Source organism: Amphichorda felina (genome assembly GCF_050947745.1).
Source record: "Amphichorda felina strain 45539 chromosome Unknown scaffold_1, whole genome shotgun sequence".
Lineage (NCBI taxonomy): Eukaryota > Fungi > Ascomycota > Sordariomycetes > Hypocreales > Bionectriaceae > Amphichorda > Amphichorda felina.
In genome coordinates, this window is record NW_028145049.1 from 2,540,405 (window position 1) to 2,560,267 (window position 19,863).

General features: G+C 55.9%; 6 protein-coding genes across 6 annotated transcripts; 2 read left to right on the plus strand and 4 right to left on the minus strand.

The window, feature by feature from the left end:
* Positions 1 to 791: 791 nt before the first annotated feature.
* ACO1O0_000826 (peptidase M24, structural domain-containing protein) lies at positions 792 to 2,344 on the minus strand (the record flags this gene model as incomplete). Its single annotated transcript, XM_083190322.1, has 4 exons — positions 792 to 973; positions 1,038 to 1,841; positions 1,900 to 2,088; positions 2,323 to 2,344. The coding sequence occupies 4 exons, from the start codon at positions 2,342 to 2,344 to the stop codon at positions 792 to 794; spliced, it is 1,197 nt and encodes a 398-aa protein (XP_083054181.1).
* A 1,536-nt stretch (positions 2,345 to 3,880) lies between these two features.
* Positions 3,881 to 6,111, plus strand: SNF5 (SWI/SNF chromatin-remodeling complex subunit SNF5; the record flags this gene model as incomplete). Its single annotated transcript, XM_083190323.1, has 2 exons — positions 3,881 to 5,707; positions 5,773 to 6,111. The coding sequence occupies 2 exons, from the start codon at positions 3,881 to 3,883 to the stop codon at positions 6,109 to 6,111; spliced, it is 2,166 nt and encodes a 721-aa protein (XP_083054182.1).
* A 748-nt stretch (positions 6,112 to 6,859) lies between these two features.
* On the minus strand, positions 6,860 to 11,251 carry PDS5 (sister chromatid cohesion factor PDS5 domain-containing protein; the record flags this gene model as incomplete). Its single annotated transcript, XM_083190324.1, has 3 exons — positions 6,860 to 7,213; positions 7,276 to 10,713; positions 10,766 to 11,251. The coding sequence occupies 3 exons, from the start codon at positions 11,249 to 11,251 to the stop codon at positions 6,860 to 6,862; spliced, it is 4,278 nt and encodes a 1,425-aa protein (XP_083054183.1).
* Positions 11,252 to 13,065: 1,814 nt separating this feature from the next.
* Positions 13,066 to 14,416, plus strand: ACO1O0_000829 (uncharacterized protein; the record flags this gene model as incomplete). Its single annotated transcript, XM_083190325.1, has 3 exons — positions 13,066 to 13,222; positions 13,308 to 13,515; positions 13,570 to 14,416. The coding sequence occupies 3 exons, from the start codon at positions 13,066 to 13,068 to the stop codon at positions 14,414 to 14,416; spliced, it is 1,212 nt and encodes a 403-aa protein (XP_083054184.1).
* Positions 14,417 to 14,930: 514 nt separating this feature from the next.
* CEG1 (mRNA guanylyltransferase) lies at positions 14,931 to 16,182 on the minus strand (the record flags this gene model as incomplete). The annotated part of the gene is made up of 2 exons (XM_083190326.1): positions 14,931 to 15,912; positions 16,010 to 16,182. The coding sequence occupies 2 exons, from the start codon at positions 16,180 to 16,182 to the stop codon at positions 14,931 to 14,933; spliced, it is 1,155 nt and encodes a 384-aa protein (XP_083054185.1).
* A 502-nt stretch (positions 16,183 to 16,684) lies between these two features.
* ATG20 (sorting nexin family protein) lies at positions 16,685 to 18,806 on the minus strand (the record flags this gene model as incomplete). The annotated part of the gene is made up of 5 exons (XM_083190327.1): positions 16,685 to 16,780; positions 16,844 to 17,965; positions 18,017 to 18,283; positions 18,338 to 18,612; positions 18,704 to 18,806. 5 exons carry the CDS (start codon positions 18,804 to 18,806, stop codon positions 16,685 to 16,687), a joined length of 1,863 nt encoding a protein of 620 aa, XP_083054186.1.
* Between the last annotated feature and the right edge of the window lie 1,057 nt (positions 18,807 to 19,863).

Genomic DNA, 19,863 nt, shown 5'->3' on the forward strand with positions numbered 1-19,863 from the left:
CCTTAGTCATGGAGGCCAGGCGAGGCCACCCAGCCAAGGTTCTCGCGACCGCAGCCCGAACTTGAGTCACCCGCCACTGGGGGGCCCCCTCCGGGCCTCCTGGCTTCCAGGTTGCCTTCGTTTTCGTTCGTGCTTACGGGCTCATCATGTGATTTCCCTCGAGCCTCCATTCGGGGCCTACGCTCCTGGATCTCAACCAGTCGGTATTCGTACCTACCTCCCCTTCCCCTTTTTGCTGTCACTCTTGAACCTCTAGTCCTGGTCTCTCAGCGCACCCTGTCGTCCAACTTATCATTTCACACGAGTATCTGGGAAGATCCCTCCCTTAGGGGTTCAAGTCTTTCCCACATCACGACAGGGAGCGTCAAGTTGATTCCGCACCCTTCTCCTCCCCAGGTGCAATCAGTGGGGCCACACGCAGAGTTTCAGGCGTACCAACATTCGATTGTGCCGGGCATATATATATATATGTGTGTGTGTGTGTGTGTCTGTGTGTGTGTGTGTGTGTGTATGGATATATATACACCTTGCGTTACTACGTCCGTAGTCTCACACAAAAGGAGAAGCCCACCGCCCATTTCTGAGCTCCTGTCCCCCCTTCAGAAATCGTGGACTCTCGACTCCCCGGCACGACAAGGCATCTCCTCCCAAATTGAATAAATGCTGGGGACTTGATTTTTTTTTCTTCAGTCTCTCGCCGTGGCCATGACATTGTCCTGGGGGAGGCTAGGACTTTTGAGCTTGCACCTGACACTCCATCCCCGAAGACGCCCTTGGTGGTGAGTCAACCTTTACTCGTCGTCGCCCTCCTTCTTGGCCTTCTTCTTCTTGTTCTTCTTGCCAGTGTTCCGCGCCAGGGGCTGCTCAAGAATCTTGAGGATCTCCTCGTCCGTAATCTTCTTGTCGGTCTGGTACTTGCTGGTATCAAGGGCCGGGGGCGCAGCAAGCTTGGTCAGACCGTTCTTGGTGATGGCTAGAAGGCGGGATTAGCTTATTCGTGCATGTCCATGAACCCCCATCTTTCGGGTGTCACTTACCAGCTGTCGTCAGGAGCCTGGCCACAGGAGCATCCTCCTTGTCGCCAACGACCTCATACTGGCGGAACACGTTGCCGCGGACGCACTCGACGACGCCGGACTTGGCATCACGCTCATCCTCGAGCTGCCTCAAGCTGAAGGGGAAGGTGCCAAACTTCTTCTGGACCTCGGAAAGCACCTTGCGCGAGGTGGGACGCTTCAGGCCGTACGTCTGGAGGGTACGGCGGTGGAGAGTCGGGCGCTGATCCAGACTCTTGACCTTGCCGGAGCCCAGGCTGACGCCCATCTCGACGCCCCAGACCTCGGACGTCTCGGGAACGCCCTCGCCCTTGGTTCCCTCAGCAGGGGCCAGGACAATCTTCTTGCTGCCCTCAATCTCGTTGTGGTCAAAGAGCCACGACGTGGTGCTCTCCACCAGGTTGCAGTCGTAGCTGGCGCAGACCTTCTCGAGCAGCTGGGTGATCTGGGACTGCGTGGGGGGCTTGCGGGCGGCGGCCTTGGCCTTCTCCTCGTCGGTGCCCTGGGCCAGGAGGCCGGGGGGAACCATCAGGCGCAGGAGCAGCTCATTGGCGTAGTATGTGGCCAGCATCAAGTCAGCCTCGCGGCCGGTGATGGTCTCATCCGCCTTGCCGGCGAGGATGGTGTCGCAGACGATGGCACCGAACCCGTCAATCTGGGCGCCGAGCTGGATCTTGATGGGCTCGCCCTCCTTGATCTCCACAGCGGCCTCAGCCTCGTCCGAGGAGAGGGGAGTGTAGGGGGTGATGAAAGACGAGGGAGAGACGGTCGTGGGGTGGGCGAAGCCTAGTCTCCCATGTCAGCCACGGCCCCGCCGTACGGGACAATGGACGCGACAACATACCCTTGTTGACCTTCTTTCCGCGGTAGACCTTGGCGATCTCCTCCTCCATCAACTTATCGCCCTGCTGGCAAACCTCGGCAATCTTGGCGCCGGGGACACATAGCTTGGAGACGGCATCGAGGACCTTCTCCGAGATCTGCGCCGCCGTCTTATACTTGGTGAGAGTATCGGGGTTGTTGAGGGTGTAATCTAGGGTTTCCCAGGTTAGTATCACAGTGCTTCAACGGTCTAGCAGCTCCCGAGCCCGAGCTCCGTCCCGTCTGGAGGGCCGCTGGAGGGTCGTGTGTTGTCATGACGCAGCTGGACGTGGAAAGCTCGAGGTTTGGCGGGGTAGGTCAGGAACCGTTTCGTGTGACGAGGAGGGGCAAACACGCCGTGCAAGAATAGGGAAGAAACAAGTCTAGCAGAGCGGGGAGATCATACCGACGTCCTTTTCCTCCGACATGCTGGGCAACTTGTAAGATTAGACTGGCGAAATGTGCTGGGATGCTATTCTGGGTGTTTTTTTTTGGTCGGGTGGGTAAGTGGAAGTTGTGTGGAGGGAGAGGAGGAAAGAGGAAGAACAGGCAGGCGATGAAAACGGAGCCCAAATGGAGGGGCTCGATTCCAATTTGCTCCCCAGCTGGAGGGGCAAAGCCGCAATGGGGCCCAGTCACCACTCACCAGTCGCCAACCTCTGCAGAGCTCCGAGCTCCGAGTCCTTCCCATATTAAATTCAATTCTACACAGTTTTCCCTGCTGTAGCCTGCCTGCCGTTGCCTGGGCTTTTTAACTCGACCCGGGCAGCTGCTAGTCGAAGCTGGCGTGGGGATAAGCGGTCCATAGCATAGCAGGGTCTCATCGCCGGTCTTGTTGATCCACAATTGCTCACAGCAACAAGTATGTTCACTGGGCCTCGATGCCTACAGCGGAATCGACAACAGTATGCACGGGCACACAAGTCACATAAAACACCAGCCCTAGCTCCAGGTCGTGCCACCCAAGCTCCCAGCGGCCACTCAAATGTCGCGTAACAGCTTAGTTAACCACTAACACCTCGTCACTATTCGTAGAGAAGCTCGAGTTAATTCTCCCCATGAACGAGTAGCTTGGTTGAATAACTTGACCATACCTAGCCATAAGCACTCTCTGTGGATAGGAGCCCAAGCTATGGGGCTCATTATGCATCTCCATGGCATATCCATGACATATCCACGTCATAATAAGCAATCCCACCAAGTCTTTGCTTAGCCCTCTGTTGTCGAAACACAATGGGCTCCCTCTCTTGTGAACTAATGACGGGGGAAGAAAATTTAAAAGGATTGAAAAGCATGGGAATGCGGAATCTGTTCAAAGAGCTAATAAGTATGTAACTGGTAGGATAATATAGTTTCGACAAGGCGGCCTTCACATGTCGTGGCATATGAACTTGGAAACTCGAATTTGGTCTCCGCACGCCGGTCGTGTCCAGATACCTACCTACCCTATACCATCCAGCCCGCCCATCGCAGGCGGATTCAACACGGGCAAAAATTGGCGCGCTTTGATTGGCCCAAGCACCAACCCCAACAGTAGACTGTCCAGGTACATGAGCTTGAACTCACCAACCGTGTGGAAACAAGTACCGATACCTAAAAGTGATAGTCGACATCTGTGCGCCTTCCAGGTTCTCAGCCAAACACTTGCAATAGGAGACTGCAAAGGCGCGAAGCGCAACACGGCTGCCTCAACGAGAAAAGCCATCGACGAGAAGACGCCAGACCACGCCTCGCCACACCCCAACGCCCTCACGACCCTTCCCAGTTCGCCACACTGCTCCCCAAGCCGGTCGCATCTTCTTGCTTGCGTGGCTACGCACCAGGGCGCCGCAGCGTCGCGGCGACGACACGCGACGGGCATCGAAAACTCGCCTCCCATCGCATCCCTATCGAATCGAACCCGACAAGACGCCGTCAGGTAGCAGATCCAACATCAGAGGAAGCAGAAGCATAAGTGTAGCACCATGGCCGCGCCTACGACGTCGGCCGGCGAGGCCTCTTCCACAGCGGCCACCGCGCCATCAGCCGACGACAGCGCCAGCGCCAGCAACAAGGATTCTGCCTCCCCAGAGCATGACAATGTCACCACCACGGGCATTCCCGTGCGGACCAAGGAATCCTTCAATAAGCTCATGGTTGAGCGGTATACGATGCGCGATTCCATCGCCGCTGCCGCTCTGAGCCAGCAGCTGAATCACACGAGAGAGGTCATGGGGAGGATGCGTGACAAGGTCTCTGACTACCGAGCAGTGCGCAACGATTATCGCCAGTGGTTCACTCCCAGCCGGCTCTATGGGGAGGGCTATAATGGCTTCGGCAACGGGTACACGGAGAACCACGCACCCTCGAGGATCATCTACCCGTCCCAGAAGCCACGCCCAGGGCGCAAGGCCACACCTGCCCTCAAATATAAGCGCAAGGATATGCTCAAGCAGGCCGACCAGCACGAGGAGCTTGTTCCTGTGCGGTTGGAGGTGGAGTGGGACAAGGTCAGGCTGCGCGACACCTTCACCTGGAACCTCCACGAGCGCCTCGTCCACGTCGAGCTCTTCGCTTCCCAGCTGGTCGAGGACATGGGCCTCAAGCCCCCGGCCTCGCAACCCGTCTACAACCAAGTAGTCCAGCAGATGCGCGAGCAGCTCAACGACTTCTACCCCCTCGTCTACTCGGAAGAAGATGCCCTCGACCCTGAGCTTCCCTACTCGGCATATAAGAATGACGAGATGCGAGTCCTGATCAAGCTGAACATCACCATCGGCCAGCATACCCTTGTTGATCAATTTGAGTGGGAGATCAACAACCCTTCCAACTCGCCCGAGGAGTTCGCCGCCAACATGGCCCGTGACCTATCCCTGTCCGGCGAGTTCACGACAGCTATTGCCCACTGCATCCGCGAGCAGTCGCAACTTTTCACCCGAAGCCTGTACAGCGTCGGCCACCCCTTCGATGGGCGGCCGGTTGAGGATCCCGATCTCGTGTCCGCCTTCCTCCAGACCCCGCTTCCGACCGTCTTCCGACCACAGCAGCAGGCAAAGGAGTACGCTCCCTACCTGTACGAGCTCACCGACGCGGACCTTGAGCGTAACGAGACCATTCTTTCCCGTGAACAACGGCGTCAGAAGCGATCTATTAACCGTAGAGGTGGTCCCCAGCTGCCTGATCTCAAGGAGAGACAGCGCACAATCCGGACCCTCGTGGTATCGTCAACACTGCCTGGAGCTGCATCGAATATTGAGGAGAGTCGGCTCTACAAGGTCACCAATCGGCCCGGCAAGAAGAGGGCTATTCGTGATGGCGACTTATCCGAATCCGAGGACAGCGAGGACTCAGGGCCGGAGTCTCCCGCCCCGGCGTCTCTGTTCCAAGGCACTGCCCGCACTAGAGGAATGCGAGGAGCTGCCTCGGCTGCCACACATAGGATGGCCAATCTGGGCCGGTCTGAGACGCCAGACACAACTGCACACCACCACGAGACGCGCACGTCACGACGCTTTAGGGAAGAGACAGAGGAACCAGCGCATATGTGGGTCAGCGTCAAGGTCAACAGAGAGAAACTACGGAGGGTCCTACGCGGTGACTACCGCGATATCAAGACGCCGTCAGAGCCCCAGACACCCCGAGCACCAAGCGTTTCGTCCGGGTCGAGAGCGATGCCACCGCCGTCCACGCCCACCGCCGGGACCCCTCAACCCCCCAACACCAATCCACCGTCATCTGGCGCATTCCCTCCTGGCCAGATTGGCCGCCTGCCAGCTCCCCCAATCGTGCCTGGGCAGCCTCCGCCACCACCCGTAGGTTCCAGCCGATCAACTCTCCCTTGAATCGAAAAACCCCGAGCTGACCATGGGACCCCCAGCCCCCACCTCCAGAGTGGCTCATCCAGGCCTTGAAGGACCTCCAGAAACAGTACCCCCATGACAAGTTCGAGGCCATGATGAAGTACTCGTACCTCGACCCCGTCACAGAGCTCCCCATCCAGAGCCAGCCCCTGCCCGAGGGGGTCAAATACGCCTGGCTCCCGCGCATCCGCTGCCTCGACTGCATGTCCAAGCTCTACACGCCCGGCCCGGAAATGACGGCCCAGAAGTTTGAGGCCCACCTCAAGTTCTCGAGCCACAAGGAGAAGATCAGGCAGAGGCTGACCTCGGAAAGGCCCGGGGGCAGCAGCAGCACCCCCAGCGCCGGCGGGTCATGATAGAAACACACAGTGATAACACGGGAGTCTTGTATCATATGCACGTAGACTGCACGAGTGTGTGTGTTCGCTCTCATCGCCCTTTCGTTACGAGGGGATCTTGGGGAGTGCAGAGAATTTCATATACTACACTTTTGGGGTCAAGGAGGGGGATGGGGGGGCCTGTTATGGATGGAGTTGGCGCCGTTGCTTTTATCTTCTTTTTTTTTTCATTTACCCGTCTGTTCTTTGTATAGTCTCTCTTTTGACTAAGGGAGCCCTTCTAGCATAGAGGCGGAGCGGACAAGTCGCGGAGCAGAGATGAAATGGCAGAGATTACACAAACAGAATCCCATTTTTTACCCGAGATGCCCATCTCACATGTACAATCTTCCCTCTGGCCTTCGGCAAAATCCGCTTTTCTTCCTTTGACCCTCGCAGTAAGAATGGAGTGTCCCAAACAAGCAAAGTTGAGCAATATATCGGGGGGGTATTTCGAAGACAAATACATAGATAGGCAGATCTCCCTCCGCGTAACCATTATAGACGGCTACCTCCCAATAACCCAAATCGCCTGGTCCAGTCCGGGCAGCAGCAAACAATATACGAGCGCATGACATCAAGACATGAAGGCATGAATCGAAGAAACACGAGACATCAAAGTCCCCCCCCTTTCTCTCTTCTCTCCCAATCGACAATCTCCAGTATGTACAACCGCCCGTTCGTCGGTATCGTCAGGTCCCGTAGATGCTGCAAGAGGCCCATCCTCTTACTCGCTCCCGTCGCCAGATTCTGCGTCGGACATGGGCGAGTCCTCGTCGTCGTCGTCGTCCTCCCCGTAGTCCCACTCGGCCACGCCGTCGAGCATCTCCTCCTCATCTTCCTCGTCGTCACGCTCCTTGTAGTTGGACGACGCCAGGGCGCGACCACTGCGGCGGCGCTCCGAGAGGGGGATGGGAGGGGGCGAGGCGGCCTTCTTTGGCCGGGGGGTGCGCTTCTTCTTGGCTGCTGTAGACTTGGCCGGCTTGGACTTTGGCGTCGGCTTTTCGCGAATGACGGTCTTGATCTGGTTCCGGGCCTTTTTGGCGGGTTGTTCAGATAGCTCGTGCACTGATTTCCGCTTCTAAATGGGAGTGACAGTCAGCGATCAGTTCTCTCGTCTTAATTGAATTGTCAGTCTCGTACCTTCTTGCGTTCTAGAGCCCGGATCAGGTCATCCAGCTTCTCGTCTAGCTCATCCGGAATGTACTGCTTCTTTGCAATCTGCTGCGCGACCTCGCTGGAGGGGAGGGCCATGTAGAGCCCGGTCGGGAGGCCAACCTTCTCTGACCAGGCCATGAAACTCCAGTTGCGCCTCTCTTGGTACTTTCGGATGACGGCCTGGGCTAGATCGCTTAGAACATACAGGTTGTCGCTCGAGTCTGGATTCAGCGCATCCCGCGTTTGCTTTACCCTTTCAGCGTACTTGTAGATGTGCGAGATGTTGCCTTCATTGGCAACAGTGGTGAGATAGAAGAGAATGTACTTGGCGAAATCCTCGAGATCCTCGGGTGCTGGGCTGTAGTCGGGGTGGTGTGCCAAGAGGGGGATCAGGCGCCCGATCATGGCCTCCATGATGGACTTCTTGTTGTCCGCATAATACCGCGCCCGCGATCGAAGCCATGTCTCAACCCTAGCCTTGACATCTGCTACTGGCTCAAAGGCGACTAGGAAAAGAATAGTGTAGAATCTCGGCCTGAGCTTTCCTCGCGTGAGGTAACTCTGGAGCTTCTCCATGAATCGACGACGGACCTGAAGCTCACTGTCTTGCACAAGCTCGGCGAGCTTGTTGAAACTAGCCGGATCCAGCTGATCATCATATTGCTTCACTGTACAGAGCTTGAGGATGTATTGGCCTGCCAGCAGCCTCAGCCGCTTCTTGTGGTGCAGCGGCGTATCCTTGGCCTTGCAAAATTCGCCTTCCTGGACAACAAATGTCTTGAGTAGCTTGAAAACAGGCTTGACTCTATCCGCAGCGTCTGCCTCTTCGGCAGTGGATAGGGCACGGTTGACGAGAATCTTCAAAGACAGGCATTTTGCCTGGAGCTCGTCATTCATATCAGAGTCGTTGACCCACGACGGATCAGAATTCTTGGCGTCCGTTCGAACCTCGCGCAAAGTGTCTTTGATGGTCAAATCACTGATGGCGTCGTCTGAGTCCGCCGTCACTGTCGGGGCTAACCGCTCGAGCTGGGCGATGGTGGCAAGCTTGTTTAGGAAGTTGGGGGATCCGTACTTCAGATCCTTCATGACCTTGTGCAGCAGATTTGTCGCCGTGACTTTGCTCTTGTCGTCATTTTTGGCGAGAAGAAGATTAACGGCATACTTGGCAGCCTTATGTGGTTGGCCATAGAGCGCATAGTTGGTGAGCGTCTGGGTAAAGGCCTTGTCCGGCTTGATCTCCCCGGGATACTTCTTGGAGTAGGATGAGTACGCCTTGAGAATATCCACCACCCCAGGATCATTGCTCTTGCTTGCTGTCGGTGCCTGGTCGACGATGGATTTGCGCAGCTCCTCTGAATGAGCTTTGAATAGATCAGGGTTGCGTGTCGAGATGTCATTGAGGATCGAGTGGGCCACACTAGCCAGACCATCCTTATCGCTTTTTGAGTAGTCCATAATGGTGGTCAGATGGCTCCGGTTAAACATGAGAGAACTTGATCGGTACAGAAGGGGAATCAGCGTATCCAGGGAGCTCGAGGCGCTGCCTGCTTGGAGTTTTTGGATCAACTCGTTAATCGACCGCCGGACCTTTTGGAAGTCGCTCTCGGACTCGATGGCGTACTTAAGGAGCTGGTAGACGCGGCGATCGTTGAGCTTGGCGAGTTTTTGGAGATCAGCGCGGACCTTCAGGGGGTCAGGGAAGTACTGGCCAAGCCATTGGAGGGCCTTGTCCATGTTGGCCTTGGCCCTTTGGGCATCCCCATCGACGACACCACCGTTGTATGCTTCACACTGCTTGACAAACACCCCAACCGCCACTGCGAACTGCGGCTGCCTTGCCTGCATCGCGAAGAAGGCCTTCTGGGCGCTGGCATCCAGTGACTTGAGCATCAGGAGAATCCTCTCAGCTCGAATAGTGTCCTGCTCAGCCGGCGTCAACCCGCCCTTTTTATCGGAGGAGGCAGCCTTAGCTTTGGTGTCTTTTCCCTTCGTGTGAGGATACTTGAGGGGGATCAAGCACTCAAACATTACCCGGTCAAGTAGAATGTTCAAGTCGGGATCATTGGCGTAAAATGCGTTGATGATCTTGGAGGGAACGCGGCCCAAGCAGGCTGTGACAGCTTCTTGCCCATCTGCAATCTCCCCGGCACCGACGGCCCAGAGCTTCGCCAGCAGGACCATGGCTTCGACGCGCACGGCAGGCCGCTTGTCCCGGCTTCGGTCTCCGAGGTTGGCGAAAACGGAGCCTTCCTTATCGATGCCCCCCGTAGCGCCCAGCTTCAGGACAATGTCGCGGAAGTCGAAAAGCTCAATAGCCTTGACTGCTGCGAGACGGACCTTCTCCTCACTATCGTTGAGCTTCTCTGCCAGCGCCTTCACAAGCTCATTCTCTTCTACTCTGCTAAGTCCTATGCCACCGGCGGAGGTGGACAGGATGTGACCAGCTGCCGTTGCCCAAGCGGCACGGATGGTACCAGCTTTGTCATTTTTCCTTCCCACAAAGTTCCGGTAGGCTGTGGCATGCGTCTGGGCAAAAGAGTGCGGGGAGTAGGGCGTTGTAAGAACACTCGTTTCGACTGGGCTACTCGGTGGGTCATCGAGGAGTCGCAACGGCGGGTAGAGCGTTGGGTCGAGAACAGGAGGGGGAGGTGGCCCTGCGGCTCCGATGCCAGAGATCATGTCGCCAATTGTTTCGGTTGCGATTTGGCGCAGGTAGACATTGTCAGCGGACAACTCAGCTTCGATCTGGGGGACGACATTTTGAAGTATTGTCGGGGCAGCCCGCCACAGTTCCCTTATCAGAAGGTGGGCTTGGCGGAGGCTCTTGAGGTCAGCCTCTGAGGGTCCAGTATTGGCATCTTCATCCTCCGAATCATCTCCTTGACGATGTCCATTGGAACTGGCTGCAAATCCAGAAGCGTTAAGAATGACGTCGCCAAAGTACTGGCTCACATATCTTGCCATCTTGTCAGCGCACCCGTTGCAAATGTTCCTGGCCATGACATAGGCGGGGGGCTCGGTCTTGTGCAGCAGCGTGGACTGGTTGCCGTTCTGTTCCCTGCTACGGCTCCCTCCCGGCGGAGCAGCGCGCAGAAACTGGCTGATAATAGCATCAATCACGCTTGCAGGGATGCTGCCCGGCGACTCGTCAATCAGCTGGACCAGCATCTCGGTCAGGTGTAGCTCGACATCCTTGGCAACCTCTTCGCCCGTTTTCGATTTAGAGCTGCTGGAGACGCCATCAAACGTAGAGTTGAAAAGACGGAGGAGCAGGTCGTCGGATCCATGGATATCGGAGAGGAGCAGGATGCTCTTGACCTCGGTCAGGGACACGAGGACATACTTGTGCTGGATGTTGTAAGGGTCCGTCGGATCGTGAAGTGCCGGAAGGATATCTTTGATAAATAGACCGAACATCATCTATTACCATGTGAGCTGATACAATGCATGGACAACCGGTTGGAGAGCCTACCTTGAGCTGATCGCCCGTAAAGGGAGCGTCGGGAACGTAGAGCCGTAGGACATCAACAAGGCAGCAGGCCGTATAAGCCTTGACACCCTTGTCCTTATGCTGCAGGAGATTGCGGTGAGCGAGCTTCTCGGCGACGTCCTTGATGGATTCAAGATCGACAGCTCCCTGGTCGAACTCGGCGAGCTCCTTTGACAAACGCTCCAGGCGGGAAACCAGAGTGGCACTTCCAATTGGCTTTGCCGGACGCCACGACAGCTCCTCGTCAAATTCCAGGCTTTGAAGCGCTTCATTGTCTCCGTCTTGACTCCCCTCTGCCCCTGAAGCATTTTCTTGTTCTTCTTCTTCTTCTTCTTCTTCCTCCTCCTCCTCCTCCTCCTCATGTTGTGGTTCTTCCACGGCTTCCTGGGGCTCCTCGACCTCTGCTTCCGGAACCTCTTCCCTCTCCGCAGCTGCAGCTCGGCGGGAGCTCACGCGCCGGCGCGCCATGTTAGCGCTGTTTTGTGCGATCGCGCCGCAGGGGCCCTCGAGATTGAGATCGCGAGCAGTCGTTTATTTGTCGCTGCGCGGGCTCAGGTGGTGGAATCGCGGGCGGGAAGATTCAGCTGCTCGAAACGCGAAGGTGGTGGAAACGAGATGCGCCGAGCTACAGGGTGGAATCTCCTAGCACTAAACGCCGAGTCGCAGCAATCTGCTCGGTTGGCGTGCGATAGAGGATGCAACGAACAATACAGTGGAAAGCTTCAATCGAAGATGGACGTTCGGCAGGTGAGGTGATGGCCTGTTATTCGTACGGAGTAGGATGTAGTGGTAATATGGCGAGGAGGGGATGCCAATTTGGTGCCTAGGTACCAAAGTACTGTAATGGTGGTGGGACGCGACGCGAACTCGAGGTCGACCGTGTGGCGTGTCTGATACGGACCCCACTTCTCTTTTTTCCCGTCCACCATTGCTACCCTATACTGCCTATACCGCCGTTTATAGGTTAATATGCATTGTCTGCCACCTTGTCCTCATCAACCACAACATCGCCAAACACCCACTAAACTTCAATTCCTAGAAGCATTTGGTTCAGCACAATGAAACAAGTCTAATTGGAAATATCGATGAGGCCCCTTTCACCTAGGCATCTTCCAGCCCGTCCTCTGTCCTGCGGTCACCGCGTTGCAAAGGCCTGAATGGTTGCCATCTTTCCCGGTAGAAACCATAGTCGTTTCCCAGCCCTTTGTACATAGTTCATCGTGGTTCCATAGCTCTGATTACATGGCCCGGTCACACGTAGTATCTGGGTTTGTTTGCGGATCGAGAAGGCTACACACAACGGGAGGAACCTAGCTTCGTGTATCTTAGCAGCTCCCCTGGTAATTTTGACCGAGTTGCACAAGTTTGTTGGGAATATCTCCCCTGGACCAGGAGCAAGAGAATAACGCGAGAAAACAGTTGGCTATAACATGCCCAGTATTTCCATCCCCATGCCACTAGCTCTCCAGAGACCCAAAGTCAACCCTCGACTGCCATCCCCGACAATCTCCTGTCACTCGATTCTTGTTCTTCACTCAACCATCAACTTGTCCTCACTTTCCCCCAGATACGTTTAGTGCACTCAGAAATCCCCTTTATCTTACTAAACGCGAGACTGTTCTTGAAAATTGACTGAACCCGAAGCTCTGTTTGAGGGCATCTCCTCGCCCACCTACAGCTCCCCTGATTTGCATTGGGCGATAGGGGCCATAGCTAATACGCCATTGACGATCAAGATAAGTACAAACTGGTTCTTTTACTTCTGTTTACTGGAAATGGACACTGCGGATTGGTTGGCGTCGAGTTCTCTGAGCCCTCACTGGCTGACGGCCCCTTTTCCCATCGAGCACCTGCTGGCAGTGATGGGCAGCTGTTAGGAAGTCACCACACGAACACGTCACGGTAGACAAAACTCGCACTTTCTTCCTCCTTCCTTCTCTTATATTCTTCCCTTCTTCTGGACGATCACCGTCTCCCTTCCACTCGTTAACATCATCGTCGTTCACGCAGGCCCTTCAAGTTCTCACAAGGTATGTGATACGCAGAGTATTGACCACCACCCCCCCCCTCTTCCCTTCGATGTATTGAAATATCAGAGGAAGAAGACTTCATTTGAAAGTCTGTCTTCGGGGCACCGCTCGAGGCAGACACCAAGCTTACAGTCATCGCAGCGCAACACATTCTCACCCACTGTATATCGGATCCCGACACGAGTAGGTCTTAGAGAGATGATAATAATATCCAAGTTAACCTTGAACTGACTTCTTCCTTTAGTGTCGTCAATGAAGGATCTCGAGATTGCTCCAATCAAGACTGGCTTTGCTCCCAAGAGCAAGGCTAGGAGCAACTTTGCACCCAAGACTGTCCTCACGACTATCTTGGTCACTGTCGTCATAGTCGGCACCATGTTTGGAATTGGCATGCTCGCCTCCCACTTTGGTATGCTACGACCGCTTCATCTCCCTGCCCTCTAGCGTTCTTGAAACCACGCCGTGTACCGCTGTCTAACCGAACTGACTCCCAGAACGCTCCGTCAACTCAAATCATGAGATGAGCCATGCAACTACGGCTTTCAACCAGAAGACCGAGCTCGGACACCAACTTGTTCCCCGTGGCAAAGAAGGGCGCGACAACAGCTCCGGTTTTATCGGCGTCGAGACCGCTGTCTCCATCGGCTCGTCTGCCTTTGTCTCGCCTACTGAATCCGAGGAGGGCATCAGGGTCCCCGTCTCGTAGGGATACCGTCCCCTTACCATGGGATCTTATTCACTGACATCAGCTTACAGGACTCAGACTGCTTATGAGACCTTTTATACCATCATCAAGACCGAGGAGACCACAACCCTGACTTCCACCTCCACTGAGCAGGTTGTTGTAACCCCTTCCGATGTTTTGGAGGAGACCGTTTGCGGCACCGACGTTGTGACCACGACAAAGACTTCATTTGTCACCGTCACCCACACCCCCACGCCTTCTGCTTCTACTGGATATGCTACCGTCACTGGGAAGGCTTCAACCGTTACCGACGTCAACACAGACATCCCTTACACAAGCGAGCTTCCTGATATCACCGTGTCTGCTAACCCGTCAACCCTTACCGATGTACAGACAGACATCTCCTACACTTCTGGTCTCCCAGATGTTACTGTTTCGGGCTCGCCATCGACCGTCACCGAGGTCGGTGTCAGCTACTCTCTGCTGAATAGCGTCTCCCGTGCCCTCACGTCCACCGTGACTGTGACCGTCACCAATATCTGGGGCACTTACTCCGAGACTATAGCCACTACTGAGACTCCCACCATGAGCACCACTCCTGTCGTTGTCTTCATATCTGACCTCTACCCCACCGCTTCTGTCACAGACGAGGCTTCCAGCTATGAGGGGTACTACACTTCCTCTGCCAAGGGTGGAGGCATGTCCTACAGCAGCGGCGTTACGGCTCCCTACCCGGCTAACGGCACTGTCATTATCAATCCTTCAGGCACAGTCGCCGCGCTGCCTGTCCCAACCACCACCCCAATCGTCTCTGGCTCGGCCAAGAAGCCTGAGCCTCGAGGTTTGGTGCCTGGCCATGGCTCCAGCCACTTCGGCTACGCCGTCATGCTTATTGCTGCGGTCATGTTCATGCTTTAATTCCTGGCCATCCATCTCCCTCGACTCTTTTGCCGAGGCAAGGTAGGCGCGGGGAACCAACAAAGGGGCTCTGCTAGGAGGGTGAAGAGTGAACGGGGATTCGGGGGAGTATGGTGCTTGATTTTGCCAAGTTCTTGCTACTGTTGTATGTGGACGGATAAAAAAACGGAACCAGAGTTTTGGGGCATGTGGTGAGCTATCGGCTAGCGGACCGCTAGATAATAGTTGCGACGGTACCTAGGGGACGGTTGACTGATGTGACACCGTTTTATGATAACTGTGTCCAGAAACTGATGCCCGTAACTTTATGTGAGAGAATAAAAGAGAGCTCCCCGTAGAGTGTCCACTCTCCCGCTGAAACGCCTTTGACCCCTAGGTGACAACTTAAGTGATCCCTCTCCGACGCCGACCTTCATCGCGACGGGCAAATCCAACGCCTCCAACAAGAATTCAAACTGCCCATCCTAACATATCTGCTCTTTTCCTGAATCTCTATTCCATTATCTGTTCAATTTCACTCCCCTCGGGCCTGGCGGGCCTTCCAACTGTCCCTGATCCGTCCCGCCGCTTTGTAGAGGTCCTTCTCCGAGACGCGATCGTTGATGCTGTCCAGCACGCTCAGGACTGTGCTCTTGTGGTTGGCCTCGTGCTTGTCGTCTCGGAAGCGGACGATGCGCCACCGGCCCTGGTCGTCCTGGTTGCACTCGACGATGCGGTCGTTGAGGGGCTCCTCGAGGCTCTTGAGCGTCTCCCACTCGTCCTCGCTGATGATGACGTCGCCAAACGGCTCGTAGCGGTTGGGGCCGCTGTCGCCCTGATAGACCATGAGCTCCGACTTGGGCAGGGAGTCGTAGTCGACAAAGGGCTCGGTGATGCCCTCGGCGCGCTCCTCGTCCGTGGGCTCGACGGTCGGGAACGTCAGCTTCAGCCGGCAGTCGACCGTGTTCTCCTCCGGGGGCTTCCACTTGAGGATGTGAGGGTCGGTGCCGTGCTTGTAGGGCGTGTTCCGGCAGGTGAAGATGAGGCCGTCGTTGCCGTGCGTCAGCGCCGGCAGGACCTGCTTGAACATCATCTCGATGCCGTAGGCCAGCTGGAACGGCTTCATCTCGAGGAAGAAGGGCTGGTACTTGCGCTCGTCCGGGTACTCCTTGAACAGCTTCTTGTAGGGCCCGTATAGCCTCTGCTTGACGTACGCTAGCCGCTTGTCTAGGGTGCGGTCCATCAGTATCCGGCCGTCCATGACCAGGCAGTCGAAGATGAGGAACCGCGGCTCCTTCTGGCCGTCTGGCAGCGTGTCCCACACGAGCTCGCCATCGGTGATTGTGCGGACGTGGAACTGCTCCTGGTTGTTCTCGAGGGGGAAGTGCAGGTTCCGGTTGTTGATGAACCAGTAGTCGTTCTTGCGGTCGATCAGGTAGTGCGCCTCCTGGCCGGCCTCGTCCTCGGTCGAGTAGAGCAGGTAGCGGATGCCGTCCGACTTTTCGCAGACATAGTAGCTGATTAAACCTTTGTCAGATCTTTGGCGCTTTGGGCACTTTCCTCTCACCTAACGAGGGGTGTGGTGGTGGTGGTGGTGGTGGGTATGCAACTTACTCCTGCCGCGTGAGCTCCTCTAGGTGCTGCCTGGCGAAACTTACGGGCTGCGCACCGGGGAAGCTGAGCTGATTCCTGTCAAGTATGTTGGCTACCTCCCTGCGCATTGCCGAGAGCAGCTCGCCCTCCGCCTTGACGCCAGGCTCGGAGATGGAGGTGATGGGCCCGTCCATGGTGAGGCGCGGGTGGCCGTCAGTCGCCGGCCGCGCGGCTGTGGACGGAGAGTAGAGAGGAGTTGGGGGCTTTGGATCAATCGCATGTATCACCAGAGTTTGAGGACGGTTGCAACCATATTGGCCTGGTGCGGTTTCGGGCTTTGTCGTTTTTGAGTTGTCCTTGTTGCAAAGTGTCGCTCGCCAGCTATCGCGGAAGGGCCAACTGGTTATCGATAAGGAGATGCTCAAGAAGTTGACATGACATCCACAAGTAACAACCAGGAACCCCCCCGGGACCACTCCCGTCTTGGTCACCATGAATAATACACTTAGTAGGCCAATGGACCCAATGCACATGGGATTTGCCGAAAAGTTCAATTGATCTTGAGGAGATAAATTCCTTGAGGCATGTGAGGTTTCACCGAGAATTAAAGCGCTACGAGTTCAAAAACGACCAACACAGCTCGACTCTGCTTGAGCCATCCATCCACGCTCCAGGTTCGCCACCGTCTCGTCTTCATCAGCTCACGTCTATCTTGTCCACTTCCGCCCGAGCCTCTTCCCATTGCTGCTTGCTCTTCTTGGCCCACTCGATTTGGCTTCGAGCGTAAGCGAGCTGCGAACTGTTAGCTTTGTCTGGGTCCCCTCGACTTCGATGTTTTGGTGAGCGCCAACGTACCATGTACTTCCGCAAATCATCTTCCTTATCGTGCTGAAACCTCCTCAGATCCTTCAACACACTCGCGCTGGCGTCCTTGACGTCCTTCTCCGAGGCCACCTGGGCTTGCTCAAGCTGTCCGATGGATTCCCTAGTCTTGCCAATCGTATCTCGCCGGGTCCGCTCAGGGTCCACGTCGACAACTCCTTGCACCGCATGACGGATGGGCCCGAAAATCTTATTCGTGATCGAGTTCCCGCTGGGAAGCTTCCTGTGAGTCACGCTGGAACTTCTCTCGGGTAGGCCCTGGCTCGCGGATGGCGGCGGGCCTCGCACATCGCCATGTGTGGGGAAGTCGGAGTCGATAGATTCTGTATCCTCCCCTTCCCGCCGATGTTGCGATGCAGGCTCCTTAAGACTGGTAGATCGCTTGGGCGGCGGAGAAAGTTGCTGGCTGCTCGACAAGTACTGCTCAATGCGCCTAGCCTCTGCCTCGCTGCGCTCCAACTGGTCTAACAGGGCCCTCTTCTTGTTGAGTTCTTCCGTTGTAAGATCCTGTTGTATGCGCTTAAGGGCTCTGTACCGCAGAACGCTCCGAACAACCCCGGCGAATTGTGCGCTTTCTCTCATTGGTTCAGCGAAGCTTGCACCGAGTGATCCAGAGAGCTCCTCGGTGGCTATGTAGGACAGGTCAGCGGCCTGGCCGACCCGCTCAATTGCCGGTCCCAATGAAGGCGCTTGCTCCGACAGAGCGAACGCGTTGTACCTAGATCCTAGTTCGCAGAGGTCGGCTGCTAGGGATGACAAATGGCTGAGCGTCCGTCGGTTGACCTTTTCCATAGGTCCAGTGAGGAGGTTCTCAAGCTCCTTAATCGACGCTTCGTAGGCGATAAAGTACGTATCCAGATCCTGTTCACTCAAGCTGTTCGGTTCAGGGGGATACTGCCCCGGGCCAGAAGGGATGCCATGAATGCTAGAGGCGGATAGATCGTGGGCAACACCGCCGCCGGTCTTGAGCTTGGCCGAGTTTGATGGTACGGGAAGATAGGTATGGGCGGCCGTGGGGTTGGCTGTGTCCAATGGAGGCGCTTTCAGGATGGATTTAGGGATCGATGACACTGGGTGCGAATGGAGGACCTCGCTCTGCCGAAAAGGTCAGACTTGTAGTTGAGGAGCACCTAAAGGGGAACCTACCCAGCTCGCATTGGGGTCGAGAAACCTCCACCAGACTCCATCGGTTCTCACCGCCTCCATACAGCGGCACCGGTTCAGGAACACTGCTAGCATGCGCTTCCGAAGGTCAATTATTTGCTGATCTTGCTTTGCGCTCGTAGGGTTGGCGGCATAGTCGGCCATTGTGTGCTTCTCCGGAATTGGCGGAATGACGAGGGTGGGATGCAACCTGGTGAGGGCATCGCGGAGGGAGGAGAACTCGGAGTAGCGACGCCGCACTTCTAGGTCCTGGGATGAAGAGTTAGTGAAGGCCTAATTGCGGGCAGAGGTCAAGCGTCATACTCCTGTGCGAATGGTATACACAATATATCTACCACCGCTCTCAAGGCTCTTGCCAGCGTCGGTAATCACGATGGGCAAAGTGGGGTTCTCGTAGAGTATTTGTTCGATGCGGCTGTCGTAGCCTCCGGGCTTGCGTCTGGGGATGGGTTCATCTGCGGGCGGCGCCTCCTCACCTTCCTCGCCATTCTCAAGGCTTCCGCGCCGGCCGAATACCGCATCGGTGCCTTCATCGTCGCTACCCGAAGTTGGCGTATGCGCCGGCTCGACGTCTCGAACTGTGATGAGCGGACTCATGTCAGTTACCTGATCAACATTCTGAAGGGTCCGACGCAGCGGGAAGCCCCCCTCGGGGTAGACGCGACTTACAATCACGGGTGGTAGGGGAAGTCGGGTTTGCGGAGGAGGACGTCTGCGAGTCGCGGCGGTCAAAGCTGGTGCCGTAGGGGTTGTTATCCTCGTCGTTCCACATGGCGCCGGCTGGTGGTGAGTCGATAGGGCCAGCTCTGGGGATGGTTCGGGTGGTCTGCTGGGGCGGTTGATGGGTGTCTGGAGTCAGCGGATGCCTGGGGGTGGAAGTTGATCAGCTCTGGCGTTTGGTGTGGGGGAGGGGTGGTTTGCTGGTTCCACGTACCTGCGGGATCAACGGGGATGCCTCAAGCACTACGGATAGGTGCAGGCGAGAGTCGGCGGGAGAGAGAAAGTCCAAAATGCGCTCCCATTATCTGTAGCAACCAAGGTAGAGAGACTCTTTGCTGGGGCCTGTGGACAATGGTGGTTGCGGACTTGCGTACCTGCCTACGAATAAGCGGATCAGTTCGACGCCGCCTTCCTGAGCTCCAGCCTCTCTATCCGTGCTATGTAGGCAATGATGACGATGGAGTGGCGCGCACGGACCACACAAGGTACAATCGTATCCACAGCGGAGCGTTCCACGCCGAATTCGTCGTATTGCGGCGCGTAGCTGCGCCTCATTTTCTACGAGTACTCGTACTAACACGCCTACTCTTACTTCGTCCATACCTGTCGATGCTGAATCCCCTTGCAGCCATGGATTTCGGGGCTTCCATACTTTCTAAATCTGTTTTATGTTATGGTTTGAATGCAGTGTGAATTGCGGCTACTGTAATCTCCATTTCATCTGCGCATCAAATCTTTCTCGAAGCTATCAGTCCTGTCCCCCTTCCAATCACCATCTCTCGATCCGGCTTGTTCATCAAATATGGAGATGAAGATGCTTTTTTCAGCGTTCTTTCTGATACCCTTTCTGGCATTCACCCCGGCCTTGGCCTAGAGCTACAGGCAACTCTGGGTCCTCGTCATCGGCGCCACTTGTGGACCTTTGGCTCAAGCATGGCTGTGAGCATCTCCATGTCATCCCGAGTCTTTTAGGGTTTATGCTCTTTAATTGTGTCCCAATTCACGCGCGCAGCCTCTCAATTGAGTAGGGGTTTCTTCATTGAGATGCTGCTTTGGGTCCCCAAGTCGCTTTCTTTTGGCATTCGAGGGGCCTTGCAGCCACTCTGAAT